This window comes from Tetrao urogallus (genome assembly GCF_951394365.1).
Source record: "Tetrao urogallus genome assembly, chromosome: 4".
NCBI lineage: Eukaryota > Metazoa > Chordata > Aves > Galliformes > Phasianidae > Tetrao > Tetrao urogallus.
Genome location: NC_136817.1, coordinates 19,768,638 through 19,789,871, shown reverse-complemented (window position 1 = coordinate 19,789,871; position 21,234 = coordinate 19,768,638). Strand labels below are relative to the sequence as shown.

At 42.7% G+C, this 21,234-nt stretch overlaps 1 protein-coding gene across 1 annotated transcript; it reads left to right on the top strand.

Annotated features, from left to right (window-relative positions):
- Positions 1 to 15,851: 15,851 nt before the first annotated feature.
- SLC25A4 (solute carrier family 25 member 4) lies at positions 15,852 to 17,923 on the top strand (the record flags this gene model as incomplete). Its single annotated transcript, XM_079534960.1, has 4 exons — positions 15,852 to 15,962; positions 16,231 to 16,717; positions 17,235 to 17,375; positions 17,766 to 17,923. The coding sequence occupies 4 exons, from the start codon at positions 15,852 to 15,854 to the stop codon at positions 17,921 to 17,923; spliced, it is 897 nt and encodes a 298-aa protein (XP_079391086.1).
- Positions 17,924 to 21,234: the final 3,311 nt, after the last annotated feature.

Here is a 21,234-nt window from a genome sequence, read left to right as displayed (position 1 = left end):
GCACATCCAGGGGAAAAAGCTTTCATAACCCTATGAGCTTTTTCTGCACTTTCCATTGCAAATGTAAGCTATGCATCCAAGGTCTCTGCCTAGCACGCTCCCATTTATAACAGGCAGCTTTGAACTTCCAGTTACTGCACATTCCTTCCTTCACTGTTTAATGTAGAAGGATCAAGTGCTTTAATTAATTCAGCAGCAAAGCTCTGGATATTGTCTACAGTTCTCTGGTAGATGTTATACAGAGTGTTCCCAACTCAGCCAGCACCGCAAAGGGCTTGAAGCTGGCAGTTAGGTTAGTATAAATTAGGATTCTCACATCTCTAATGGTCACAATGTCATTTGCCCCGGTTGAAAAGCATACTAGATACAACCGTGCATGTTAACTACTGGTCAGTACTACATAGCACAGCTTCTTACTATTGAAACGTGGGTTCAGTCATAAGCCTCTTGAAGGGCTATAAATAGCTGTGTGTGTTCTTGCAGATGCACTCCAAGGCAAGTGACAGCCAGCGGAACACCTTGTGCTAATGCAGCTCCTTTGTGGTGAAAATGTGTTACTTTAAGTAAATACAAGAAAATAGTTATTAAAAACTGAAATAAATGTGGTCTCCAATCTGATGCATGAAGTGAATACACTTACTAAGATGAATGTTGCTTCTTTTAGGGACATTGGCTTCTCTTGACTTCAGAATTTACTTGGACATGACAGCTGAAGTAATCTGCGCGTGAGAAAAAAGCACGAAGCTCAGAAAAAGAGTTGCAACAGCAGAGTGCACAGTGAGAGGAAGAAGGTCCAGTGTTGTGCCTCTCTGTATCTTATTTCTGAAGCTTTTGATTTCTCAAAATTTCGTAGTTTTGCCAGAGGATGTTTATCCTCTGCTATCTATTTACATCCTCAACACTAGAGGACACAACAGGCTATATTCCTGGAGCTGAAACACTTCACAGAAATTCAAGCACAACCAAATCCAGGGTAGCTGCAACCCATTCAGAAGACTATAAAAGAAAGAACTGGAGAGGAGGCCTTGGCAGTAAAAGTATGAGAAAACAGGAGGCCACCCAAGGACATTCAAGTGTAATTTGAGAGACTCTCAGAGATTACTTCAAGGATATCATTCCAGAAGGACATATGCATCTCATGAATCCTGTATCCAAGTGTTAAAACATGTGGACAAATGAATTTAACCTCAATACTTCCTGAAGCAGGATGATGAGGACAATGAGAGAGAAAGAGCAGAAAAGCAGTTAGTGGAACAGGAAGATAGAAGCACTTTCATCAGCTTTGCAATGTGCAGTTGTTACCTGAAGTGCAGGAACTACCTAATGTCATTTCAGTACAGTGAACTCAGACTTCTACCTATCCTTCATGCATGTATGCAGACTATACAGAAGATATGCTCTTGCCTGCTACATAACCCAGAAACATTCACATTGCCTTTAAGCAGTCTAAAATCTATGTATGCATGTAAGTGGGTGGGATGTATTTCTCCAGTCCCAGATTCTACAAGAGACTTGCATTCACCTCAGCAATGTCACTGGCATCTACTCTGCTATTAGCACAGCTGTTTGGGGAACAGAGTCTTCATTTTTGGAAAATGATAAAGTATCTGTATTTAGCCCATTGTTTCTTTATTTTTAATCAAACTCTCATGTGTGTAACTAGGCCTTAGAGTCTGAGTAGAGCTTCTGTTAAGCAATATCACCATTTCAAAACAACTTCAGATTATATATAGGGTCTATAAATGCTTCAAGTTCTTAGAACTGCATCAAGTACATGTACTGATTTTTTTGGGAAGCAATTAGCTTTTACTTAGAAGTCTGTCATATTTCCCAGCCTACAGAAAGCATGAGGATACGTTACATGACTCTGAAGTCCTCCAAAACACATAACTGGCGTTTATAATCTAGTTTGTCTTTAAACAATACATTCCCATAACATCAGCTAATTTTAAATGCAATCAGCATTCTCCATGCAAGAAATATGTCATAAAGAAGCATACTTAAGAAATGAGGATCAGTTTGCAAATGTTAGGGGAGCCTCTTAGATTAAAAATAATTCTACACACAAATGAGAAATAAAACGCATGCGCTGCATACCAGGAATCAAACCTGGCCATGAACTGGGGGTATCTGACACTTCCATCTTCATCAAGGGGGATTCTGTCAAGTAGCAGCTCAAACTCTTCATCAGTAATCTCCATGCCAAACCTGAAACAAACAGCAGTTAGCAGCACTAGCTGGCTGAGTTCACATTTGGGTCAACAGTACCCACAATACCCTGAGCATATGGCTGCCATTAACTCTTTGTTACTGCTTCGGTCCTCAAGATCAAGAGCACCACGTGAATATCAGAGGTTAATCAGGGTTTTGATCGCCTCAGCTTTCTCAAAGAAAGAAATTCTACCCGAGAGTCCTGGCATTGGTGAGGCACAGAAATAGAAATACTAGCATATTGAACTGTGTGCAATTGTCCTCTATAAAAAAGTTATTCATTACACTAAAACACTGGTATTGCTTAAACTAGTTAACTCTGAAAGGCTTTTCATTTGGACTGTTTAGCATGAAAGAAAATGGAGAGAAAAACTGTCTTTTCGGGAAACAGCTTCTTAGTGCTTTTGGTAAGCATTTCATAATGGCTTTAAAGACATTTTGCATACAAATATTTAAAAGTGTCAGTGTTTATTCATCAGCAAGAAAGTGTTTTCACCTCTCCAGAACAATCAAAACATAATCCTTGAAATACTGGCATAAACAGGAATGACTTAAGCAATAATAAAGAGCCAAGGCATTCATTCATCATTTTGCAAAGCCGATAAAAGTCAGCTGACTTCTGAGGAGATACATTTTGGTTTTGGCAAGGCACTGAAAAGGTGCACGAAACATAGTATTTATTTGTTGTTTCGGTTTCATCACCTTGCTTTCCCACTTTACGAAACTCAAGAAATCCTTTCGTTAGAGTGCCACAGCAGCTTCTTACAGGGATTTCTGACTCCCAGGTTTGGAGCACAGCAAATGGCCCGTTTATCCTGCTTTAGGCTGTAGAAAGTCTGCTGAGGAGGGCAGACTGGGAGCTGCTTTTGAGGCTGCCCTCAGTTGACAGTACTCATTTTAATGCCTTTCAACTTTGCTTATCTACATTCACTTTTCATTTACACATGTGCGTTTATGGAAGCTTGTGTTCTGCCAATACAAACACACATGACCAAAGTAAACCTGCAGCACTTTTTTCCCTATGAAGAATAGAAAATCTGATTTTGCTGGGGAGTTTCAGTAAGAACGGATTCTCAGGAGTCCATAACTGTTCTGGGGTTAAAGAACATTGCACTGAAGATTAGCTATTTGCACATGCAATCAACAGACAAAATCTCCTGTTTGTTGCTATCTCCTAATCTGTGTCTCTATCATTTGCTTCAAGGGATGACATGCAGAAAGGATTAAGGGCTGTATATTAGGCATAAGCAGCTGAGAAGCTATGCTGAGAACCAATATGTGAACTGGCCACCTTGCAGGTCTGCTACTAAAACAGATTGATCACTGTCCACTACTCTATCACTTCTTGGTGTATAGTCACATTCACAAAGAAATGTAGCCAGGTTGCACGTAAAATAACACATGAGATCCAAGGAAGAAAAAGAACAGCACTTAATACAACATTTGTGGTTTTGTACTGTGCAAGAACGTGTTTGGGGGAAGAAAGTGGATTTTTTTTTTTATACTGCACATGAGCATCTTCAAATAGGCAAGATAGCAGCAAATTCACTGCCTGTTCAAAAAGCAAAACTAAGCTTTTTGAGCATTGTAATGTTCTGGAATTAAAAACAAGAGTTGCTGGGATCTAAAAAGCAATTAAAAAGATCCGAGAAATGGGTCTTATCCACTTTGCCCTCGTTTAGAGTAGAACTATCAAAGAAAGGCCCCACTTCTGGCAACTTCATCTGCCTTGTACAAGAGCTTCTGTAAATCCTAGAGACAGAAATTCACACACAGATCGCTCCAGTACCTTCAGCTGCAAATAAATAACCTCTCAACAACTAGTTAGCACAATCTCTTTCTGGATTCTGGCTTATAATGTTTTTGGTTTTTTTGTCATTTCTTCTGGTAACCAAATGAAAACAAATAAACAATTTGGTAGGAAAATGAGTAGCAATTTTCTTGGTACTGAACTCAATTTTGTCATGACTTGTTACTGAGAATATTTCTCAGTTCTATGGGTTCAGTGGAACCCTGGATAACTGTTCACTTAATTTCACTTAGAGAGGCTGATAGCCTGAGCTAGATAGGCGTTTCAGTAACGTGGAATGAACCACACCACTGTGCCTATTGCAGTGAGAGCTTCTAATCATTTCTTGCGTAAGAATGTCTCAACATGTTCTCCATATCAAGATATACATAGAGACTACTGGAAAAAAGGCTTGGCTAAGTTTAATGCTCAAGAAAGCTACTGCCAAGATGGACTGTTTTACACACATGGAGCCACTGCATAAACACCAGGTATACTACTGACAGTGTACAAGTATATTTTATGAGAAAAATACCAACCTAATTCAATGAACTCAATAATAATGTCATTTCTACCAAGAGGATGGGTCTGAATCACACTCCCTTGAATGCTTTGCTGCTTATCTTTGGTATTACTTAACAACCTTCAAACTGGTTTGATTGCAGCACTGCTGGTCACACACAACTCCTTGAACCTAGCTGGGGAAAAACAGCTGTCTGGATAGAACTCAATGATCTCTGGATGCCACAGGCTCTCTTAGGAGATGTCAAAGCCATGTCAACGTTGAAGGACTCCAAGTTCTTCAGACACACCTGGGGAAGATGGGAGCTGATCCTGAAACTCTGGTCTACAAGTATGCCCGTGTACAACTGATTTTTGGGGTGGTGAATCCTACTGGAACGGAGTGGGAATCAATACATGGTTCCAGAGGATGCCTCATTCCCACTTTTTGTATCCGCAAAGTCAGAAAATACACTGACTGATCTAAAGGAGTAGAACTGGGGGAAGGGAGGAACAACCCTGCACCAACTTTGCATACTGACATTTTCTCCATTATTAAAATTCCAAAGACCTATTTTACATTACTGATCTCAGGATTTCTGGTAGCATGCTGTGACAACATTACATCCAACGTGCTCACTGATGTGGAAACAGAAAAAGCATTGAATGAAGAGAGTGCATGGCCTGTACCATTTGTTATCCCAAACACTGATATTATACTTTTCATTCTGAACTTCCCCTCAAGCTTTACAAACACATCCAAGATATACAAAAGCAGTAAACAGGAGGATCCAGTGCTCCAGCATGCAAATGCAGCCACCTGAAACTAAGCAATGATTTAACCAAACAGCAACAGCACAAAACAGACCAATCACTGAGTTCTCCAGAGCACATTTCAAAGGCAGGTGCAATGGGCAGCACTTGAGAAAAAGATATCTATTAACTGGAGGGCTAAGCCTATTTAGACAGAAGCTGATGCAAAATGCAAGGGACTGGTTAACAGTGAGGTTGAGAGAAAATGCTTTGGCAGGAAGCCCAGAATCCTGGAAAAGGGAGCACCTGCAAAAAAAGCCACATGTGGTTTGTTGCACCAATACCTACATTTGCGCATACAGACTGGGAAACTCTTATTTCCATTTTATCATATGTTTAACATCTGCAGTATCCTCAAATAAAGGCATCTTACACCTTAAATCAAAGGAACACAGAGGTAGATAAGGCACACTGGGAAATTCAATCAGTGTTCCAGCAAGTTGTCAAAATATCTTTTAATCTATAAAAACACCACTCCTGGATACCAAGCTAACAGCGAGTTTTTGAGAGGACATTAGGGGAAGATAGAAGACACACACACAGCACAACCTCAGTAAGCAGGAAATTGGTAAGAAGCATAGAAAGCAGAGAAACAACTTGCTTAGTGTCAAGACTAGCACACTGCAGCAGAGATGGCAATAAGATAGCAGACCAGGTCAGAGGGATAGGCAAGACTAAAACTGTGCTGGACATTTGAAATAAGAGAGTGCAGCTCTCCTACAGAGACGCTACACGCTGAGGGAGCTAGACTTGCTCTTTGATTCTATGATCTTTAAAAGATATAGACCTGATCTCAGAGTGTTCATTTCCATTTGCCAATGCGTAATGTTCCACATGAAAAGAGAAGAGTTTTACACCTAATTTGTCCAGACATACCTATATATTTTGCACCAGTAAACACACAACTTTTTCACCTTCGTATTCTGAAGACTGTAACAACTGCAGCTGAACAACATAAACACCCTGCTTCTCAGCACCACTATGCAAGTTCCATTCAATTGAACTTATTACGGTTACCGTAAAACGAAACTGATGTGAAAGAGTGAAAGTTTAACCTTAACTCCTTTAACCTTAACTCCTATAAATGCTATCTGAATCTGACACCTGCAGCAAGCTGCCCATCCAAACTATTTTAAGCCAGATTCCAAGGTCAGCACTTGAGCTAATCTGCTCTTTGCAATTTACTTCAAGGAGTGACTGAGTAGCTGAGAATTTGGCACAGCAAGTGTGGCACGTGTATGAGAGGGAGAGGTTTGTTTTTTTTTTTTAAAACAAAATCACTAACATTGGCTCATAATTTAATTGCAGTTAATGCACAGCTTTTCCTTATTATCTTATTAAGCTGAGCTTTGAGGAATTCAATTAAGATATCTATTGTACTGCAGAAAAAGATAAAACTGCATGCCAGTGCTGTCAAAGCGTCATGACACAATTACAGTTCTATCCAACACTCCAGCCACTCCTCACTCCAACCAAGCTTTTGACAAGCTCAATGAGGGATTTTCTAGACTAAGAGCAAATCAGTGCGGAATACAGCCTGTTCGCTGCTTCCTTTATTCAAAGTGTGCCCTGCCATCTAGTGGCAAGGACATTCCAAAAATACCATCTTGTTTTTCTCACAAGGCAGACCTTGTATGGAAAGCTCTTCACTTCCTAATGTACACGCTTTAGATTTAACTACAAATCAGTTGAAAAATACCACAAAGTAAAAACTGAACCTGCCTAATCCATATTGTGTTGAAATGCTTGTTCCACGAGCAACTTTTACATGCAGTTTTGCAAAATGTTAAGTGCCTTTTTCTTGTTAACTGTCAAAGAGAAATTTACATTGTAGCTCCAGAGAACCAAACCACTGAATTCTTTTTCCATATACAGTTTCCCCTACCTAGTTGCTCTAAAGCTAAAGAGTGTCAGCCCACACGGTGATAGTGGTTATTCAGGAAGAAATATGAGGAGGTAGGAGAGATCAATGAAGGGTACTTAAGCATGAAATATAGCCACAGCATAAGAACTACCCACTGTGCCACAAATTGACATGTCTATTCCAGCAGTGTCACTTCTGTCACTTTCCCGCACCCCAGCCAGCCATTCTCACACTCATGCCTGCAGAGCAGCTTCAACTCACTGTAGGGGACATGCAGGAAGTTTGCATTTGCAGGGCTGCATGATTGCTAGTGCTGACTTGAGGGGAGATGGGAAACACATGACTGGAAAGGAGAGGGAACTAGAGTCGCCAGGATCTTTATGCTAACTATGAAACTGTATCCTCAATTTCTGATCTACTATGCATTAATGTCAAGCAGCTCTGTTGTACTGGATCTGGCTGAACAGTACTTGCACTTCAAGATTTTTTTTCTCACCCTGCCTCACACTAGCAAGTAAGCTTGAAGGAACAAAAAGCTGGGGAAGAACACAGGACAGCTGACTAACTGGCAGAGATTTCCCATACCATGTAATGTCATTCTTGGCACTAACAGGTGGGGTGCAGCATCTTTCAAGGTAGCCACTATAGCAGTTGCTCAAGGGACTGGCTAGTCATCAGTGGGAGGTGCTGAATGATTGCTTTCTGTTACTTTGCATATTTTCCTCTTTCCTTCCCTTATTAAACTCTTTATCTTGACTCATGGGTTTTCTCGCTTTTGTTCTTTCTACTCTCTACCCTGTCCAACATGTAAGAGGTGAGTGACTGTGTGTTTTGCTTTTGAAGATAAAAGTTCTCCTTCCCCATTGACAGATGGTTCTAAATAAAGAAAATCATTCCTACGTGCATTCGTTTGCTATCTGAAATTCCGATTCCCTACTAAACACCTTCTCTTCAACAAAGGAGATATTTTTCTGAGACAAATGTAAAAAAGACAAAACAATACTAAGAAAGCACAATTTCATACTCATTGAAAGTAAGTGAGCCCTAAGTTAGTAGAAGGATTGACCTACATTAAACTAGAATACATCACTTGGCAAAAAGGCCCAGCTTTATTTCAAATATCCTGCCTACCCTACATGGTAAAGGGAAAATTGTTTCCCTTTCCCTTCCCAGTACACAGTTCCAGCCCATAGAATACTCCGATTGCACTGCACAAAAGCAGCCTAAGACTTAATGGAGTTTATATAAAATGATATTTTTTAAACAAGACATTGGAGATCTCTCATATAACCCAGCACAGCAAGAAATCACTTAGGATGCTTCACTGACATATTTCAAACTAAATTTGCTTATGAACCAGTTCTCTGTGACTTGAACTCCTCCAGAATAAAGACTAGTGCATTGTGAAAGCACTCAGTCTCCAGATCACTGTTATCATTGATAAGCATGTAGCATCATATCCACACTTTTTTTTTTTTGCTTGTGGTGCCAAATCACAACTGCAAGGCAGTCACAGAATTTTGCAAAGAGAACAGGCAGCATCCTGGGGTCCAGTGGCTCTGTGACCCATGGTGCCCAGCATTTCTTGGTCTCAGGGGCAGAATTAGGCAGTGTGTGGGGAATGCCAGACACCCAGCAGCTGAAGGCTAGCCAGATGTCAAGGTTTCCAAGTTGCTAAGTTGCCATCTTCCTCAAGGGATATTACCACCTGGCTCTTCAAGTCAGTGACCCACCAGCTTCATGCGCACTGGTGATAGACAGGGACTGAGGATTTCTCCACTGACCACTATGCATGTTATTTGTCTGTTCCTGTAAGGTTTGTCTGTCCCCATGTGCTCTTAATGCACACTAATTGATGATGATCTGCAGAGCAACTCACAGTAACAAAACAAAAGCAAACAAAAAACAAAAAGTGAAAGAGTATTATCTTTGGAAAAGGACCTCTTTCTTCTATCACAGGTGAATTTCCTTTGTTTTGAGCTTCACCAACTGTTTGCGTTCACAAATGGTTCACAAATTAAACACAATAAATGTGATTAGACAGACACTTACCAAAGTGTGGCCAAGTGGAATGAAATCAGAGTGAAACAACTTTGCCAAGTTGGCTTCAACTGCAGTCACAGCAGATGATGCACTGATTTTCCCATCCCTGTGAAATCTAAGAAGGAAAAAATAAAGCACAGATTTTACCCTTTTTTTTTTTTTTTCAACCAATACTCTCAATTACTGAGACCACATATAAAACCAATTTTTCTTTTTTCATCTTCCCGTTTTCTTCTGCTGCTAATGTAGATATGGTGGAGGCAAATACACATCAAACAAAAAATCCGGCATATGGGAAGATCATGACCACTGCTCTAGTCAACCAGATCCCCCTGCCATCATGGCTGAAGCACAGATATGGCCTGCACAAATCAGCATCTCAGCAAACCAACGGTGTTGGGTCTCTCCTCCCTCAACTGCTTTTGGAATCTGGCAATGAGGGTAAATACTCCCAAAACTGAAGAGCAAAGCAAGGAGAAAGAAAAGTTAAATAGGAACTTTTACTGGTTCAGTATCTTCAATCAGATGGGCGAAGAGTTAGGGACTGATTATTGTTTACAACACAAAGACAAAAGGCCTCACCTTTACAGGCCATTCGAAGTTGCAAGCCTAAACGTTAGAAAAAGTATTCTTCACCAGAAATTAAAATACAAGTTCCTGAAGGCAGGGGCAACAAATGATGAACCTTGAACCTCCATTGTTACAACCAATTCCACAAGTCATTAATTAACTCTCACATATTTTGACAGAAGGTTTGATTCATTTCAATACTGTATAATCAAAGAATATTAGGATGCTATAATCACAAAATAAACAAGAGGGTTAGGCAAAGCAGACTACGATAACAAAAGAGAATAAATAGAAAGCTTACCCCATCCTGGGCTCACTCACAAAACTCCAGCAAAGCAGATCTCCAGAAGAGATCCTTCCCCACTGGCAGCCAGCTCTTAAATGGGTCTAGGAGGGGTGCAGCCAGGCTCCACCCCTTCTGGCAGCACAGGTGAATTGCCTTCAGCTGTGCTCCTCTGCTGACTCATGGCTCGCCTCAGGTGATCAATCAGAGGTTCAGGCCGTGACTCAGCACTTCCCATACAAATATCCATATTGAATATTGCTGCATAAACAGGTAGCCAGCAACCTCTGCACACTGTAAAACAATCTGTCCAGTTGCTGACAGGATCGATGTTACTTTTACTTCTCACTGTACAACACCAGCTGTGTCACAGTTATGGATCAGTTCTGCTTTTATTTAGTGCCTTTACCATCAGGGACAGAATGCAGAATAGAACTACAATTTTCTATTTTTCAGTACCAGTCAGAAAGTGAGAAGTTTTTCAGTCTTTGAAAGAGGGCCGTCACTTGCGTTCACTAAGCAATGCTGAGAACTGAGCTTCTTTAGCTAAAAAAAAAAACCACTGCCACCAACAGTCTGGACAGTATGTCTGCTTTCAATAGCTGCCAGGCATATCTGCATTTGTGCAAGGGTTTGGAGTTACCTATGTGTCAGGTATGGCAAGGCTGCACTACACTAGGACTAGGAAATGCTCCTTGATGGGATTTCCCTCCAGATAGGATGGAAATATCAGACTACTTTCATTTTGCTTCCACACTGGTTCACAGATTAGCTATGGGGAAAAAATTCTAGACAATTCTCTACAGCTTTTACTCAAAGAAGAGTGACCTTGAATTCTAGCTTTCTATACAACTTCATCTCAAGTGCTTGTAAGTGAGAAATTCAGTAATTCCATATAAAAATAAGAAAAATAGCAGATACAAGAAGCTACAGAAACAGAAAATAGAAAATTCTTCCTCTGTATTTCCCCTGTGCATAAAATACAAACAAGCATTCTACAATGTATGACTTCTGGGACACAAGATCAGACATGAGGACTATCTGCTAAAAAAGGAATAATATTATTAGCTGTGTTCTGTTCCTACAAACTGAGCTGCTAGTGAAGAGATGCAGGCACATACCAATGGGCTGAACCACCATACGAAACAAGTGGATGAAATTGTTCACTTATTCACATGTGGCTTTTCTACTCACATTTTACTAACGTTCGGCTGAATTTCATCATTGCCTTGTATGAGTTTTTTTGAATTCCAACAACAGAGGGCAGCACTATAACCTGTTTCAGCCTGACACCAGACTCAGAAAAAGTCCTTTTGCTTAGGGCTGTCTTTGCTGTTTATCACAAAGGTTAACTTAGGATACTCCCCTGACACTGGGCACAGGCCCAGCAGTTAGAGGCACTGTCTACTTAGTAGGTATCTCCAGCTTCCCGAGTCACCCCAGCTATGGAAGGCCATGTATCCTGGCACTATCCCAGCCTGACCTATTCAGGGGAAAAACAATCCTGCTTCAGAAGGCCAAAGCTAAAATAAACCCATGCTTGCTGGAGAGCAGAGGGGAGGCAAGGAAAAGCAGCCTATGCAAATGCATGCTTCACATCCTCTGCTGTAAGAGACCTCCTGCCACCCCCGCTACTACTGGCTGAAGCTGAGAACAGCCTCCCCTGCTGAGCAATGCCCAGTAGGAGAAAGTGCACAGCTTCAGGTTAGTTTTCCCCTAAGCTGTGCCAAGATCTCTTCTGCTCACTGGAAATGAGGGTGCTGTAGAAGTGGAGGAGAAAGGGGAGAATGTAAAGACAGATCTGCTTAGGACACTTTTATAGCATATACTCATTCATACCTACTTATAATACAACTGTACATGCTAGACATATGAATTCCAAACAATGTAGCAACATTTAAGAGTCTATAATAAATGTTAGTGTAATCAGTATTTATTTCTGATGACTTATGGGCAAATACTAAAAAGTCTTTTTTTTTTTTTCCCTTTGAATCAGAGGTTGATAGCCTTTCTTGTGCTCTACGTCTATGCACTAGACGTATTCCCAAAAAGCACTACCCAAGCAATGACTGAAAAACAGATTATGTTTTTATCATGCCGAGGCAGAATGCCTCATCATCTATTTCCTGACTTCTTCTTCCCCATCATTTTTTTCCCCTCTCATACCCATACTCAAAGATTTCAGCTGAAAAAAAAAAAAAAAAAGAGAAAGAGAGAAAGAGAGAAAGAGAGAGAAAGAAAGCAAACAAAAGTGAATAAAACCAAGAGATTTTAATCTTTTCAGATCCTCCATTCTTCCTGATGCCTTCATTATTCATCACTATGAATCACTCTCTAGGCTGGATGACGCTTGCTCATTGAGTGTTCATCTCTGCCTTTCATCTTGTTCCTAGAGTTGCATGTATCAGCTGCAAATCTTGGCGTTCCATTCCTACATACTAAGGCTGACATGCGTTTTTCCCCATGCATCCACACAGACAGCGCACTGATTCAAGGTCTCATCAGGGTTAGGGTTAGTTTCAACACTTCTCTGCCTGATCTGAGAAATGCAGTCTTAAAATCCTACTATACATCCAGAACGTACTGCATAAACGTAACCCACCATCGTTCCTGTATTATCCCTGTCTTTGCATCCTTCCACTAACTCACAGTTCTCCAATACATGATGGGAGTTACTCTGAATTCTTACAGCCGAGCACAGCCCATTGTGAAAATGCTGGCTCCTGTTTTCAGCCAGACTAATCAGGCTGTGAGATGAGTCTTCAATTCGTATTGGTTACATTTTCAGACTGCCTTTTTGTGCCTCCTCCCAGGCTTCTACACTTATGTAAGAGGAACTCACTACAAACACAAACCAACCTTTTACATGGAGAATGTACTGCAACCCCACAAATCTTTTCTGAAAACAAACCAGAAGAAAATACATTTCTTCTTAGCGTCGTGCCATTACTTTGTCTACCCACAGCTTGTCTGTGCTGGGGGGGGTCAGCACTGTCTTGCAGACTGCTTGTGCTTCCCCTTGTGTCTGCTGTCGGACGGAGACTGCTGACTTTTGAAAAAAAGCGTTCTTGTGTCTGGCCAAGCCTCAGCACTAGTTTCCTAGGGTTCAGCAATGCAGAGAAACAAGAATACACAACAGCTGGTAAAACTTTCATCTCATGTAGTGTTTCAAGAAAATGCAGAACGCTAAGCACCAACGAATTCCATGAAAAGCCAAGCTCCTTTCACTTTTCTTTAATGACATTTCTAGCTACTGGAAATCCCTATCCTTGTTTGGTGGTACTGGTAGAGTTAGTGGAAGGTCCCTTACAGAGTGCATTTGATCTCCTACAAGTAGAATAAAAAGGCTGGACTGTCATATACATGGAAGATCTAAATAGGCATTTGGAGCAAAAATAAATCAAAAAACACCACCCAGAGCAGCAAGCACATGTCCTGGTCTAGCCCATTATTTTAACACTGTTAACACTGAAAGTTGAATATTCCTTGAAACTAGGCATCTAGGTACTGGCAAGGGAGATCAGAAGCATAAAACGTGACTGCTCACTTCTAGTGCATTGCTTTATTTAAATACTGGCAGATGTGGATATATAGCATTACTGCTACAGAAATACGTATCAAACCAAAGAACTTATGTGGCACAGAATAATGATGTGTAACAGTAACCTCAAAAACTAGCTGGAATTTTTACGATAAAGGCTTTACTAAAATTTATTGTTCATTTAGAGAAAATGAAAAGCAGCGTAAACAAGCTAAAATGAAGAGGGTGGGGAAGAAGCAGGTGAAAGACCCTTTTGGGCTAGACCCTTCCCACCACAGTCCCACTCCAGGCCCTACTCCCCTCCCTCCCACTACCACCCTGCTGCCACTTACTGACCCCAGTCAGCAGGGCACTGGCACACACCTGCCTGCATGCACTGAGGAGACCTCGTCCAGCTAGGCAGCACTGCAAACACTGCCATCCTGTGGGTTCGTGTGAAACCAGCAGCAGAAGCCCTGAGATGTCAAAAGGATATTTACTTCCCTGTGAAAAGACAAGATACCACACCTAGTGAGTTAAGCACAAGGAAAAAAAAGCGAAGATCAAGAGTAGCTACACCTGTTAAACAATGAACCCTGTAACTCACAGTCTAACTTTAGGGAGCCCCTGTGCTTCCAGCTTGCACCTGCTTTCAGTTCTTGCTTGGGAAAAAGGCCTTTTCAGGTAACCTCTCTTTCCATTTCTTAGAACTGGGGAAAGACTCCATCTTTCTCATGGTGGCTTAGGTGTGCAGCGTTAAAGCTGCTGTTGCTGAGGTTCATGAGAAAAGACCTCTACCTCAGAGAGCAGCAGAGAGCAAGAGAGGCTGGGGATCAAATTTACAGTCTCATTGCCTTGTGCTAAACACAGACGTCAGTGAGATTTGCTGTCCTGGAGGGAATGTCTCTTCATGGAACAGCCAATCTTTTAGCACCTACATTAAGATGAATTCTATTTCCATTATTGATACTATATTACTGAATTAAGGCTGACCTCATTAACCTTAGCTTTCCTCAGTACAGCATCATCCTAGAACCACATATGATGACTGTTTTAAGGCAAATTCCTTGGTATACACTTACAATTTTTTACACTGGCTTTCACATAACTACTCCATGCAACAGCGAATCACAAGCTTGTACAGACATCAGGCAGAGGGAACATGTGAAGAAGGCCACGTAACCTGCATTTGAGACTGAAGTGCTTCCCTCTGCATTGAAGAGAGGTAAGGTTTTGCTGCAGTCCTCACTGATCTCTCACACAGGGTGCGAGTCAAGCAACCTGAGCACTTCCAAGCACGTGCTTCCTGGAGGGGTGACTGACTGCAGTGCTTGCAGAGAGTCTGACCTTGCTGGGTTGAAACCAGGGCACGTTGCCTCTTCTATAGGAAGGCAGCCTCTGGAACATGCCGGGATGTTGAAGACCTCAAGGCTGGCAGGCTCACACTGCATCAGACACGAGGAGATTCCATGTCCTTGCCTTGCAGAGGCTGCACCCGTTTCTAGTTCCCCCAAATGCTCACAGACACGTGCACACTGCCACATGGCTGCAACAGGTTGCCCAAAGAGGCTGTGGATGCCCCATCCCTGGAGGCATTCAAGGCCAGGCTGGATGTGGCTCTGGGCAGCCTGGTCTGGTGGTTGGCGACCCTGCACATAGCAGGGGGTTGAAAATAGATTATAATCGCGGTCCTTTTTGACCCAGGCCACTCTGTGATTCTATGATCACTTTCCCCGGGGGCTCGGCAGCCCGACGCCCTCCCGCAGCACGCACCGCAGAGGTTCGAGACCACGCACACAAAGCCTGTGCCTGCAGCACCCTCAGCGCCGGCCGCCAGCCCATACAAACGGTTATTGCCGCCCGAGGTATTCCTGCAAGCTTTCTCGGTCCCCTCGGGTGCCTCCTGCGAGCTATTAATACAGCAGGCACATGCTCTGACATCGCGTTCCCCACAGCCGCCAGATAACTTTAATTTGCCCTTTAAACGTCCCGAGACCGGCAGCCCTCGCCGTGCCTCCAGAAGGAACATGGCGGCGCTGCCTCGCGCCCCCCAGCGGGGGCGGGCCCTGGGGGGTCCCAGCCAATGTGCGCGCCCCGGGGGCCACCTCCTCCTATCGCGAGAGGCCGCGGGTTATAAGCGGGGCGGCACGGGGCTCTGGGCCATTTGGCCGGCGGGGCGCGGCGGGGGGCTGCTGGGTGGGGAGTTGCGTGGCTCTTTGGCTCTCTCCGGGTAGGGGGTGTCGGACCGGTTCCCAGCATGGGTGACCAAGCGCTCAGCTTTCTCAAGGACTTTTTGGCCGGCGGAGTCGCCGCCGCCATCTCCAAGACGGCCGTCGCCCCCATCGAGAGAGTGAAGTTGCTGCTGCAGGTGAGGAGGCGGGGGGCGCGGGGGGCTGCGGGCGGCGGAGCCCGACGGAGCTGCGCCACAGGTGGATCGGGCGCGACCCGGCGTGCCTAAATATGGGAAGGCGCTCGGCCGGCTCCGGTTTCGCGGGAGCTGCCCGGGCTCCTCGGGGAGCGGGAGCCGGGCCAGGCGGCGGGCGGGCGTTCGCTGCCCTTAGCCGGCCGGCGTGCGGGGTGACCCTGCCGCGTCCTTCTCCCTGTCCTGCCCTCCCACCCTCCTCTTGCTTTTCCAGGTCCAGCACGCCAGCAAACAGATCACAGCGGAGAAACAGTACAAGGGCATCATCGACTGCATCATCCGCATCCCCAAGGAGCAAGGCATCATCTCCTTCTGGAGGGGCAATCTAGCCAACGTCATCCGCTACTTCCCCACCCAGGCCCTCAACTTCGCCTTCAAGGACAAGTACAAGCAGATCTTCCTGGGGGGAGTGGACAGGCACAAGCAGTTCTGGCGCTACTTCGCGGGCAACCTGGCATCTGGTGGCGCGGCTGGAGCCACCTCGCTCTGCTTCGTCTACCCGCTGGATTTTGCCAGGACCCGGCTGGCGGCTGATGTGGGCAAAGGAGCAGCCGAGAGGGAGTTCACGGGGCTGGGCGACTGCATTGTCAAGATCTTCAAGTCCGATGGCTTGAGGGGCCTGTACCAGGGATTCAATGTGTCTGTCCAGGGCATCATCATCTACAGAGCAGCCTATTTTGGGGTTTATGACACAGCCAAGGGTAAGAAGCGGATGGAGTGGTGGCTGCGAGGAAGATCCAACCAGAAAAGGCCTGCTAAGGCACCCTGCCCTACAAGGATGAGCAGGGCTGGGCTTAGTACTGCTTTGGGGGAACTAGTGCTGGAATATGTGCACGTGTTTCTGAAATGCATTCCTGCCTTCCTCAACTTGCTGCTCCAGGCAGAAGCTGTGGGTTTGCAGTTGTAATTATTTGTTGTTTTTTTTCCTAAGTGTTTATGTGGGAGCTTGTCCCTCCTTGAAGCCCCCAGAGGGCTGTGCCTGAGAGCTTCTGGTCAGGGAATGTCAGGTAGTCTATAGATCACAAAATACCATAATCCTATAAACTTTTTTCACTCAGCAGCTGTTCACTGTCAAATACAAAGTGAGAAGTTGCAGGCATGCTCCTGTTGACTAGACTGAGTGACTTCTGGGTTTGGTGGGTGACTGCTCCTTCCAGAGCCATCTTTCTCATAATGCTTTCCCTTCTGTACTCACTCTTAATTTGTTCTTGGTGGCAGGTATGTTGCCTGATCCAAAGAACGTGCACATCATAGTGAGCTGGATGATTGCCCAGAGCGTCACTGCAGCAGCAGGGTTGGTTTCGTACCCTTTTGATACTGTGCGACGTAGGATGATGATGCAGTCTGGACGAAAGGGAGGTAAGAATAAGTTTGTTCCTGAGGTGTTCTGGCAGTATTATTTCATTAAAGGATTAAAGTATTATTTCATTAGGATGCAAGGTAGCGGTGTAGTGGTGTTTAGCTTTTGTGAGGGATTTCTATGAAAGGGCTGTTGGTTTTCCACAACCCTACAGGAAACTTCTGGTTATGTTTTAGTACACTCTGCAGTAATTTCTGGTTATCTCAATGTGGTCATCTATGAGACTGAGTGTTTATTTTAGATTTCATATGGTGAATTAAAATGACTTTATGAACTGATTTCATTTGAAATTCTTCTGTTTCGTTTATCCCTGCCTGTTTTTTCTAAATATGAAGTTGAAACAGACTTGCTGTGTAGCTCAACCTTATGACCTTCATTTTTTTCCACAGCTGATATTATGTACAAGGGCACAATTGATTGCTGGAAGAAGATAGCAAAAGATGAAGGATCCAAAGCGTTCTTCAAAGGTGCCTGGTCAAATGTGTTGAGAGGCATGGGTGGAGCTTTTGTACTAGTACTTTATGATGAAATCAAGAAGTATGTCTAAAACTTAACATCCTACTGTAGTTCAGTTGTTCTCAATTAACTTTTTAAAATAACTATTGTGATGTAATGGACAACAAAATATTTCCTAGGGAAACAGAATAAGACTTGAGTAACATCCAGTTGAGAGAGGGATGCATTTATTTAAAATCTGTTCACTACAGCACAGTTGCACTTTGTATGGAAATTCCTCCAACGTTTATATTGGAAGCTATGTATATATTACACCCTTTCAAATTTCAGGTAAAGCATTTTGACTAGAGATGAGATGTAGGTGGTATACACCTAGTTTAAAATCTAATGTAAACTCAAAGTGAGAAATACCTTTTATACTAAGTAATGTCTCTAGCTACCCATCACCATGATGATACAACATGATTTTATAAGCCATGTCATCTTCTTTGAAGTTCTTATTTTTTTAATCTGATATGTAAGCATAAATATCTGCAAACTATAACAACAATGGGCTGCGAGTTCCTAATTGCTGCCTTTTCACTGACAAGTTAGGCAGTTGTGGTCAAAACCAGACCATAATGACTGTTTTCAATTGTACTTTGTAGAAGGTGGAAATATTGTTAAAAATACCCTATTCTCACAAAGCAAGAAGTTGTCTGCTCTGATGTTCAATCGAACTAAAACTGAACTCATGAAATAAATTAATATATATGAACTCTTTCTGTTGTTTTCACTGTAAATGGAACAGGTCTACCTGAACTGATGTAGTTGGAGACACTCTGGGTTAATATTGGACATGTCTGTTAAGAACTTTTCATGGTTATTCACTATGGCATTTTTATAGTGGAGTATTCAGCTGAGAGGCTTCTGGCTTTACCTGTTTTATGAGCAGGAGAAAAGGGACAGCAATGAGCCTCCAGATTCTTTGACTTGGCATCTAGTTCTCCCTTTCCTGTAGTTCACATTTCTCAGATCTGTCACTTAACATGATGGTCCTTATGGGTGTGAATGCTCTATGTGAAAGCAGCAACAAGGTACTAAAGTTACAGCTGGAGGCATTTCATCCACCCAAAGAATAGCAGCATTCAGGGAAAGTCTTAAAAATAATAAATTTTCAGATTACCCTAAGATGTACAGCTAACTGCTGCTTGCCCTAGTAAAGGAAGCTCCTTTGCTTAAACCACAGTACTACTATAGACTTTGACAAATGCTTCATTCTTGAGCTTCTAGGGTTATTTTCTGCTCTATCGCCTGACAGATAGTGCCTCTTTAAATGTGTTTTCTGCCTGGTGGCAAATAACCAGGGTTGTAACCTATTGACTAATCTCATAAATCATGGCATGCATGTTGTCTTTTCTTCTTCCTCTGCATATTCCTTAGAGAAAGTTTGCCAACACACTAACCATTCACCTCACCAAAGTGAGTGCATATGGCATTTAGTATCTTCGCCAAAATATTCAAAACAGTGTCCAAGGTACCAAACTTTGGGGGTAATTTATGCATGAAAAAATACTAAAAGAAGAGAAAGCAGGATTTCCAGAAGGGTCTAAATAAGAACAAACATCCTGGATTTTATTTAATTCTAGAAAAAAATATTCTGAAACATTGCAGAAAAGGTAAAAAACAAAATGGAGTGAAGGCTATTCAGAAGGGGAAAAAAAAATAATGCAGGAAAATTCCTCTGGAGAAGAAACAGTAGGTGAAATAATACATTAGAAAATACAGATAAAAAATTCCTTATTCCTGCTTCTGTGCTCACACACACACTTTGGCATTTAACAAGCAGCACTTTCCACAATGATACTTGGTGTATGAATTCGAAATCATCAGTTGAATAACCACTCTCCTAAAAGCAGCACTGTTTCCTCAGCATAAAATTCAGTTCTCTGCAAAGCTGGAAAGCAAGCAGCTTTGCAGGCAGTTTTGCAGACACTTTGCTACTACAGTGAAATAAGCCCTCCGCTAGCACCACTTCAATCCATCTGCACCTCAAAGTTACTCAGCAGAACCCTGCACTGAAATCATCGCTATTACCTTGTAACTTAAACAGAGGGAAATATCTTGAATATCTGGGGAAAGATTCTAGAAGTAGAGAAAGACAAAGCCCACCCACCACCAAGCATGTGTGGACTGTACCACACAACCCAGAAAGCAACCCAGTGAGGGAGGGCACTGAGATTTATCTTTTGGATCAAGAGGTTAGGACCTTCAGGGTGGATCTGAAAGGGAAACCTCGCTCTCTAAAGAACACAGCATACTGCAGAGAGTGGAAGGGGAAGAATTCATGTCCACAAGTAGAGTTTTCCCTACCTTTCTGCAGGTGAAAACCTGTATTCTCAGCTCTAGGCTTGTTATGGAAGGAACAGCAGCCACCAGTTTTTAAAAACAAACAAAAGAAAACAGAAGAATTTAAGGCACGCTGAGAGGCACAGCAGAAGAAAAACCCTAAGAGATACTTGCTTCAGCCCTGTTTTTCCTTTCTGGCCCTTTAAACTAAAAAAAAATCTCTCAATAGTATGTTCTAGTCTTAAGAAGTAGTGTGTGGGCAGAACTGAGAATTGTGATTTTTGTCCCAAGCTCTCACCACATATAACTTATTATTACAATTTTTGCACATGATCAGAGCTTGCAACAAAAAACTTAGGTCTCTGTAATGAGAAGCAAGGGATCTTTAAATAACACAGTGGCAAAGATCACTGTTGGCAAACCCTGTCTCATTTTGACCAGGAGGAAACTTACCAGATGTAGAGAAGTTTACCTGAACAAGGAAATAGAACTAACATCCTGAAGATAAACCAGACCTGCATCATAAGCACTAGCAACCCCTCCTGGTACACAGAATACAAAGCTGATCTCAACCATAATCTCTCCTGGAAGATGACTCCAGATGCAGCTCTGAATTTTTCATTCATCAGATGGAAATAACAAGGTTCATCCACTATTTTGCACCTGACTTTGAGCAGGCAAGCACCACAGATGGAGGGAGCGTACAAGGAAAAGGAGTCAAAAGGAAACTTTATTGGCTGACATGTTAGAAAGAAAAATATCAGCTATTTGTAGGGATTTATCCTGAAATTGTTTAGCTGACAAGTAGGAAAACACCCACCATACAAGACAAATGTAGCTAGCCAATGCTTATCTGAGTGAGGGGTACCAGCTGAGATGCCTCAGGATCTTCAGTAAATGCTGCAAACAATCTGGCAGAAGATAGGCTCTGGTACAGAGAAAATCCTATAAACTCCATATGAAGAATGGCCTTGCCTGATTCTTCCAACTTGCTCAAAGTCTCTGAGGTTCCCAGGAATTAAAATTTAAGGACGCTGCTTGCACTTTCTGTTTTGAAAAAATTGGGAGGGGGAA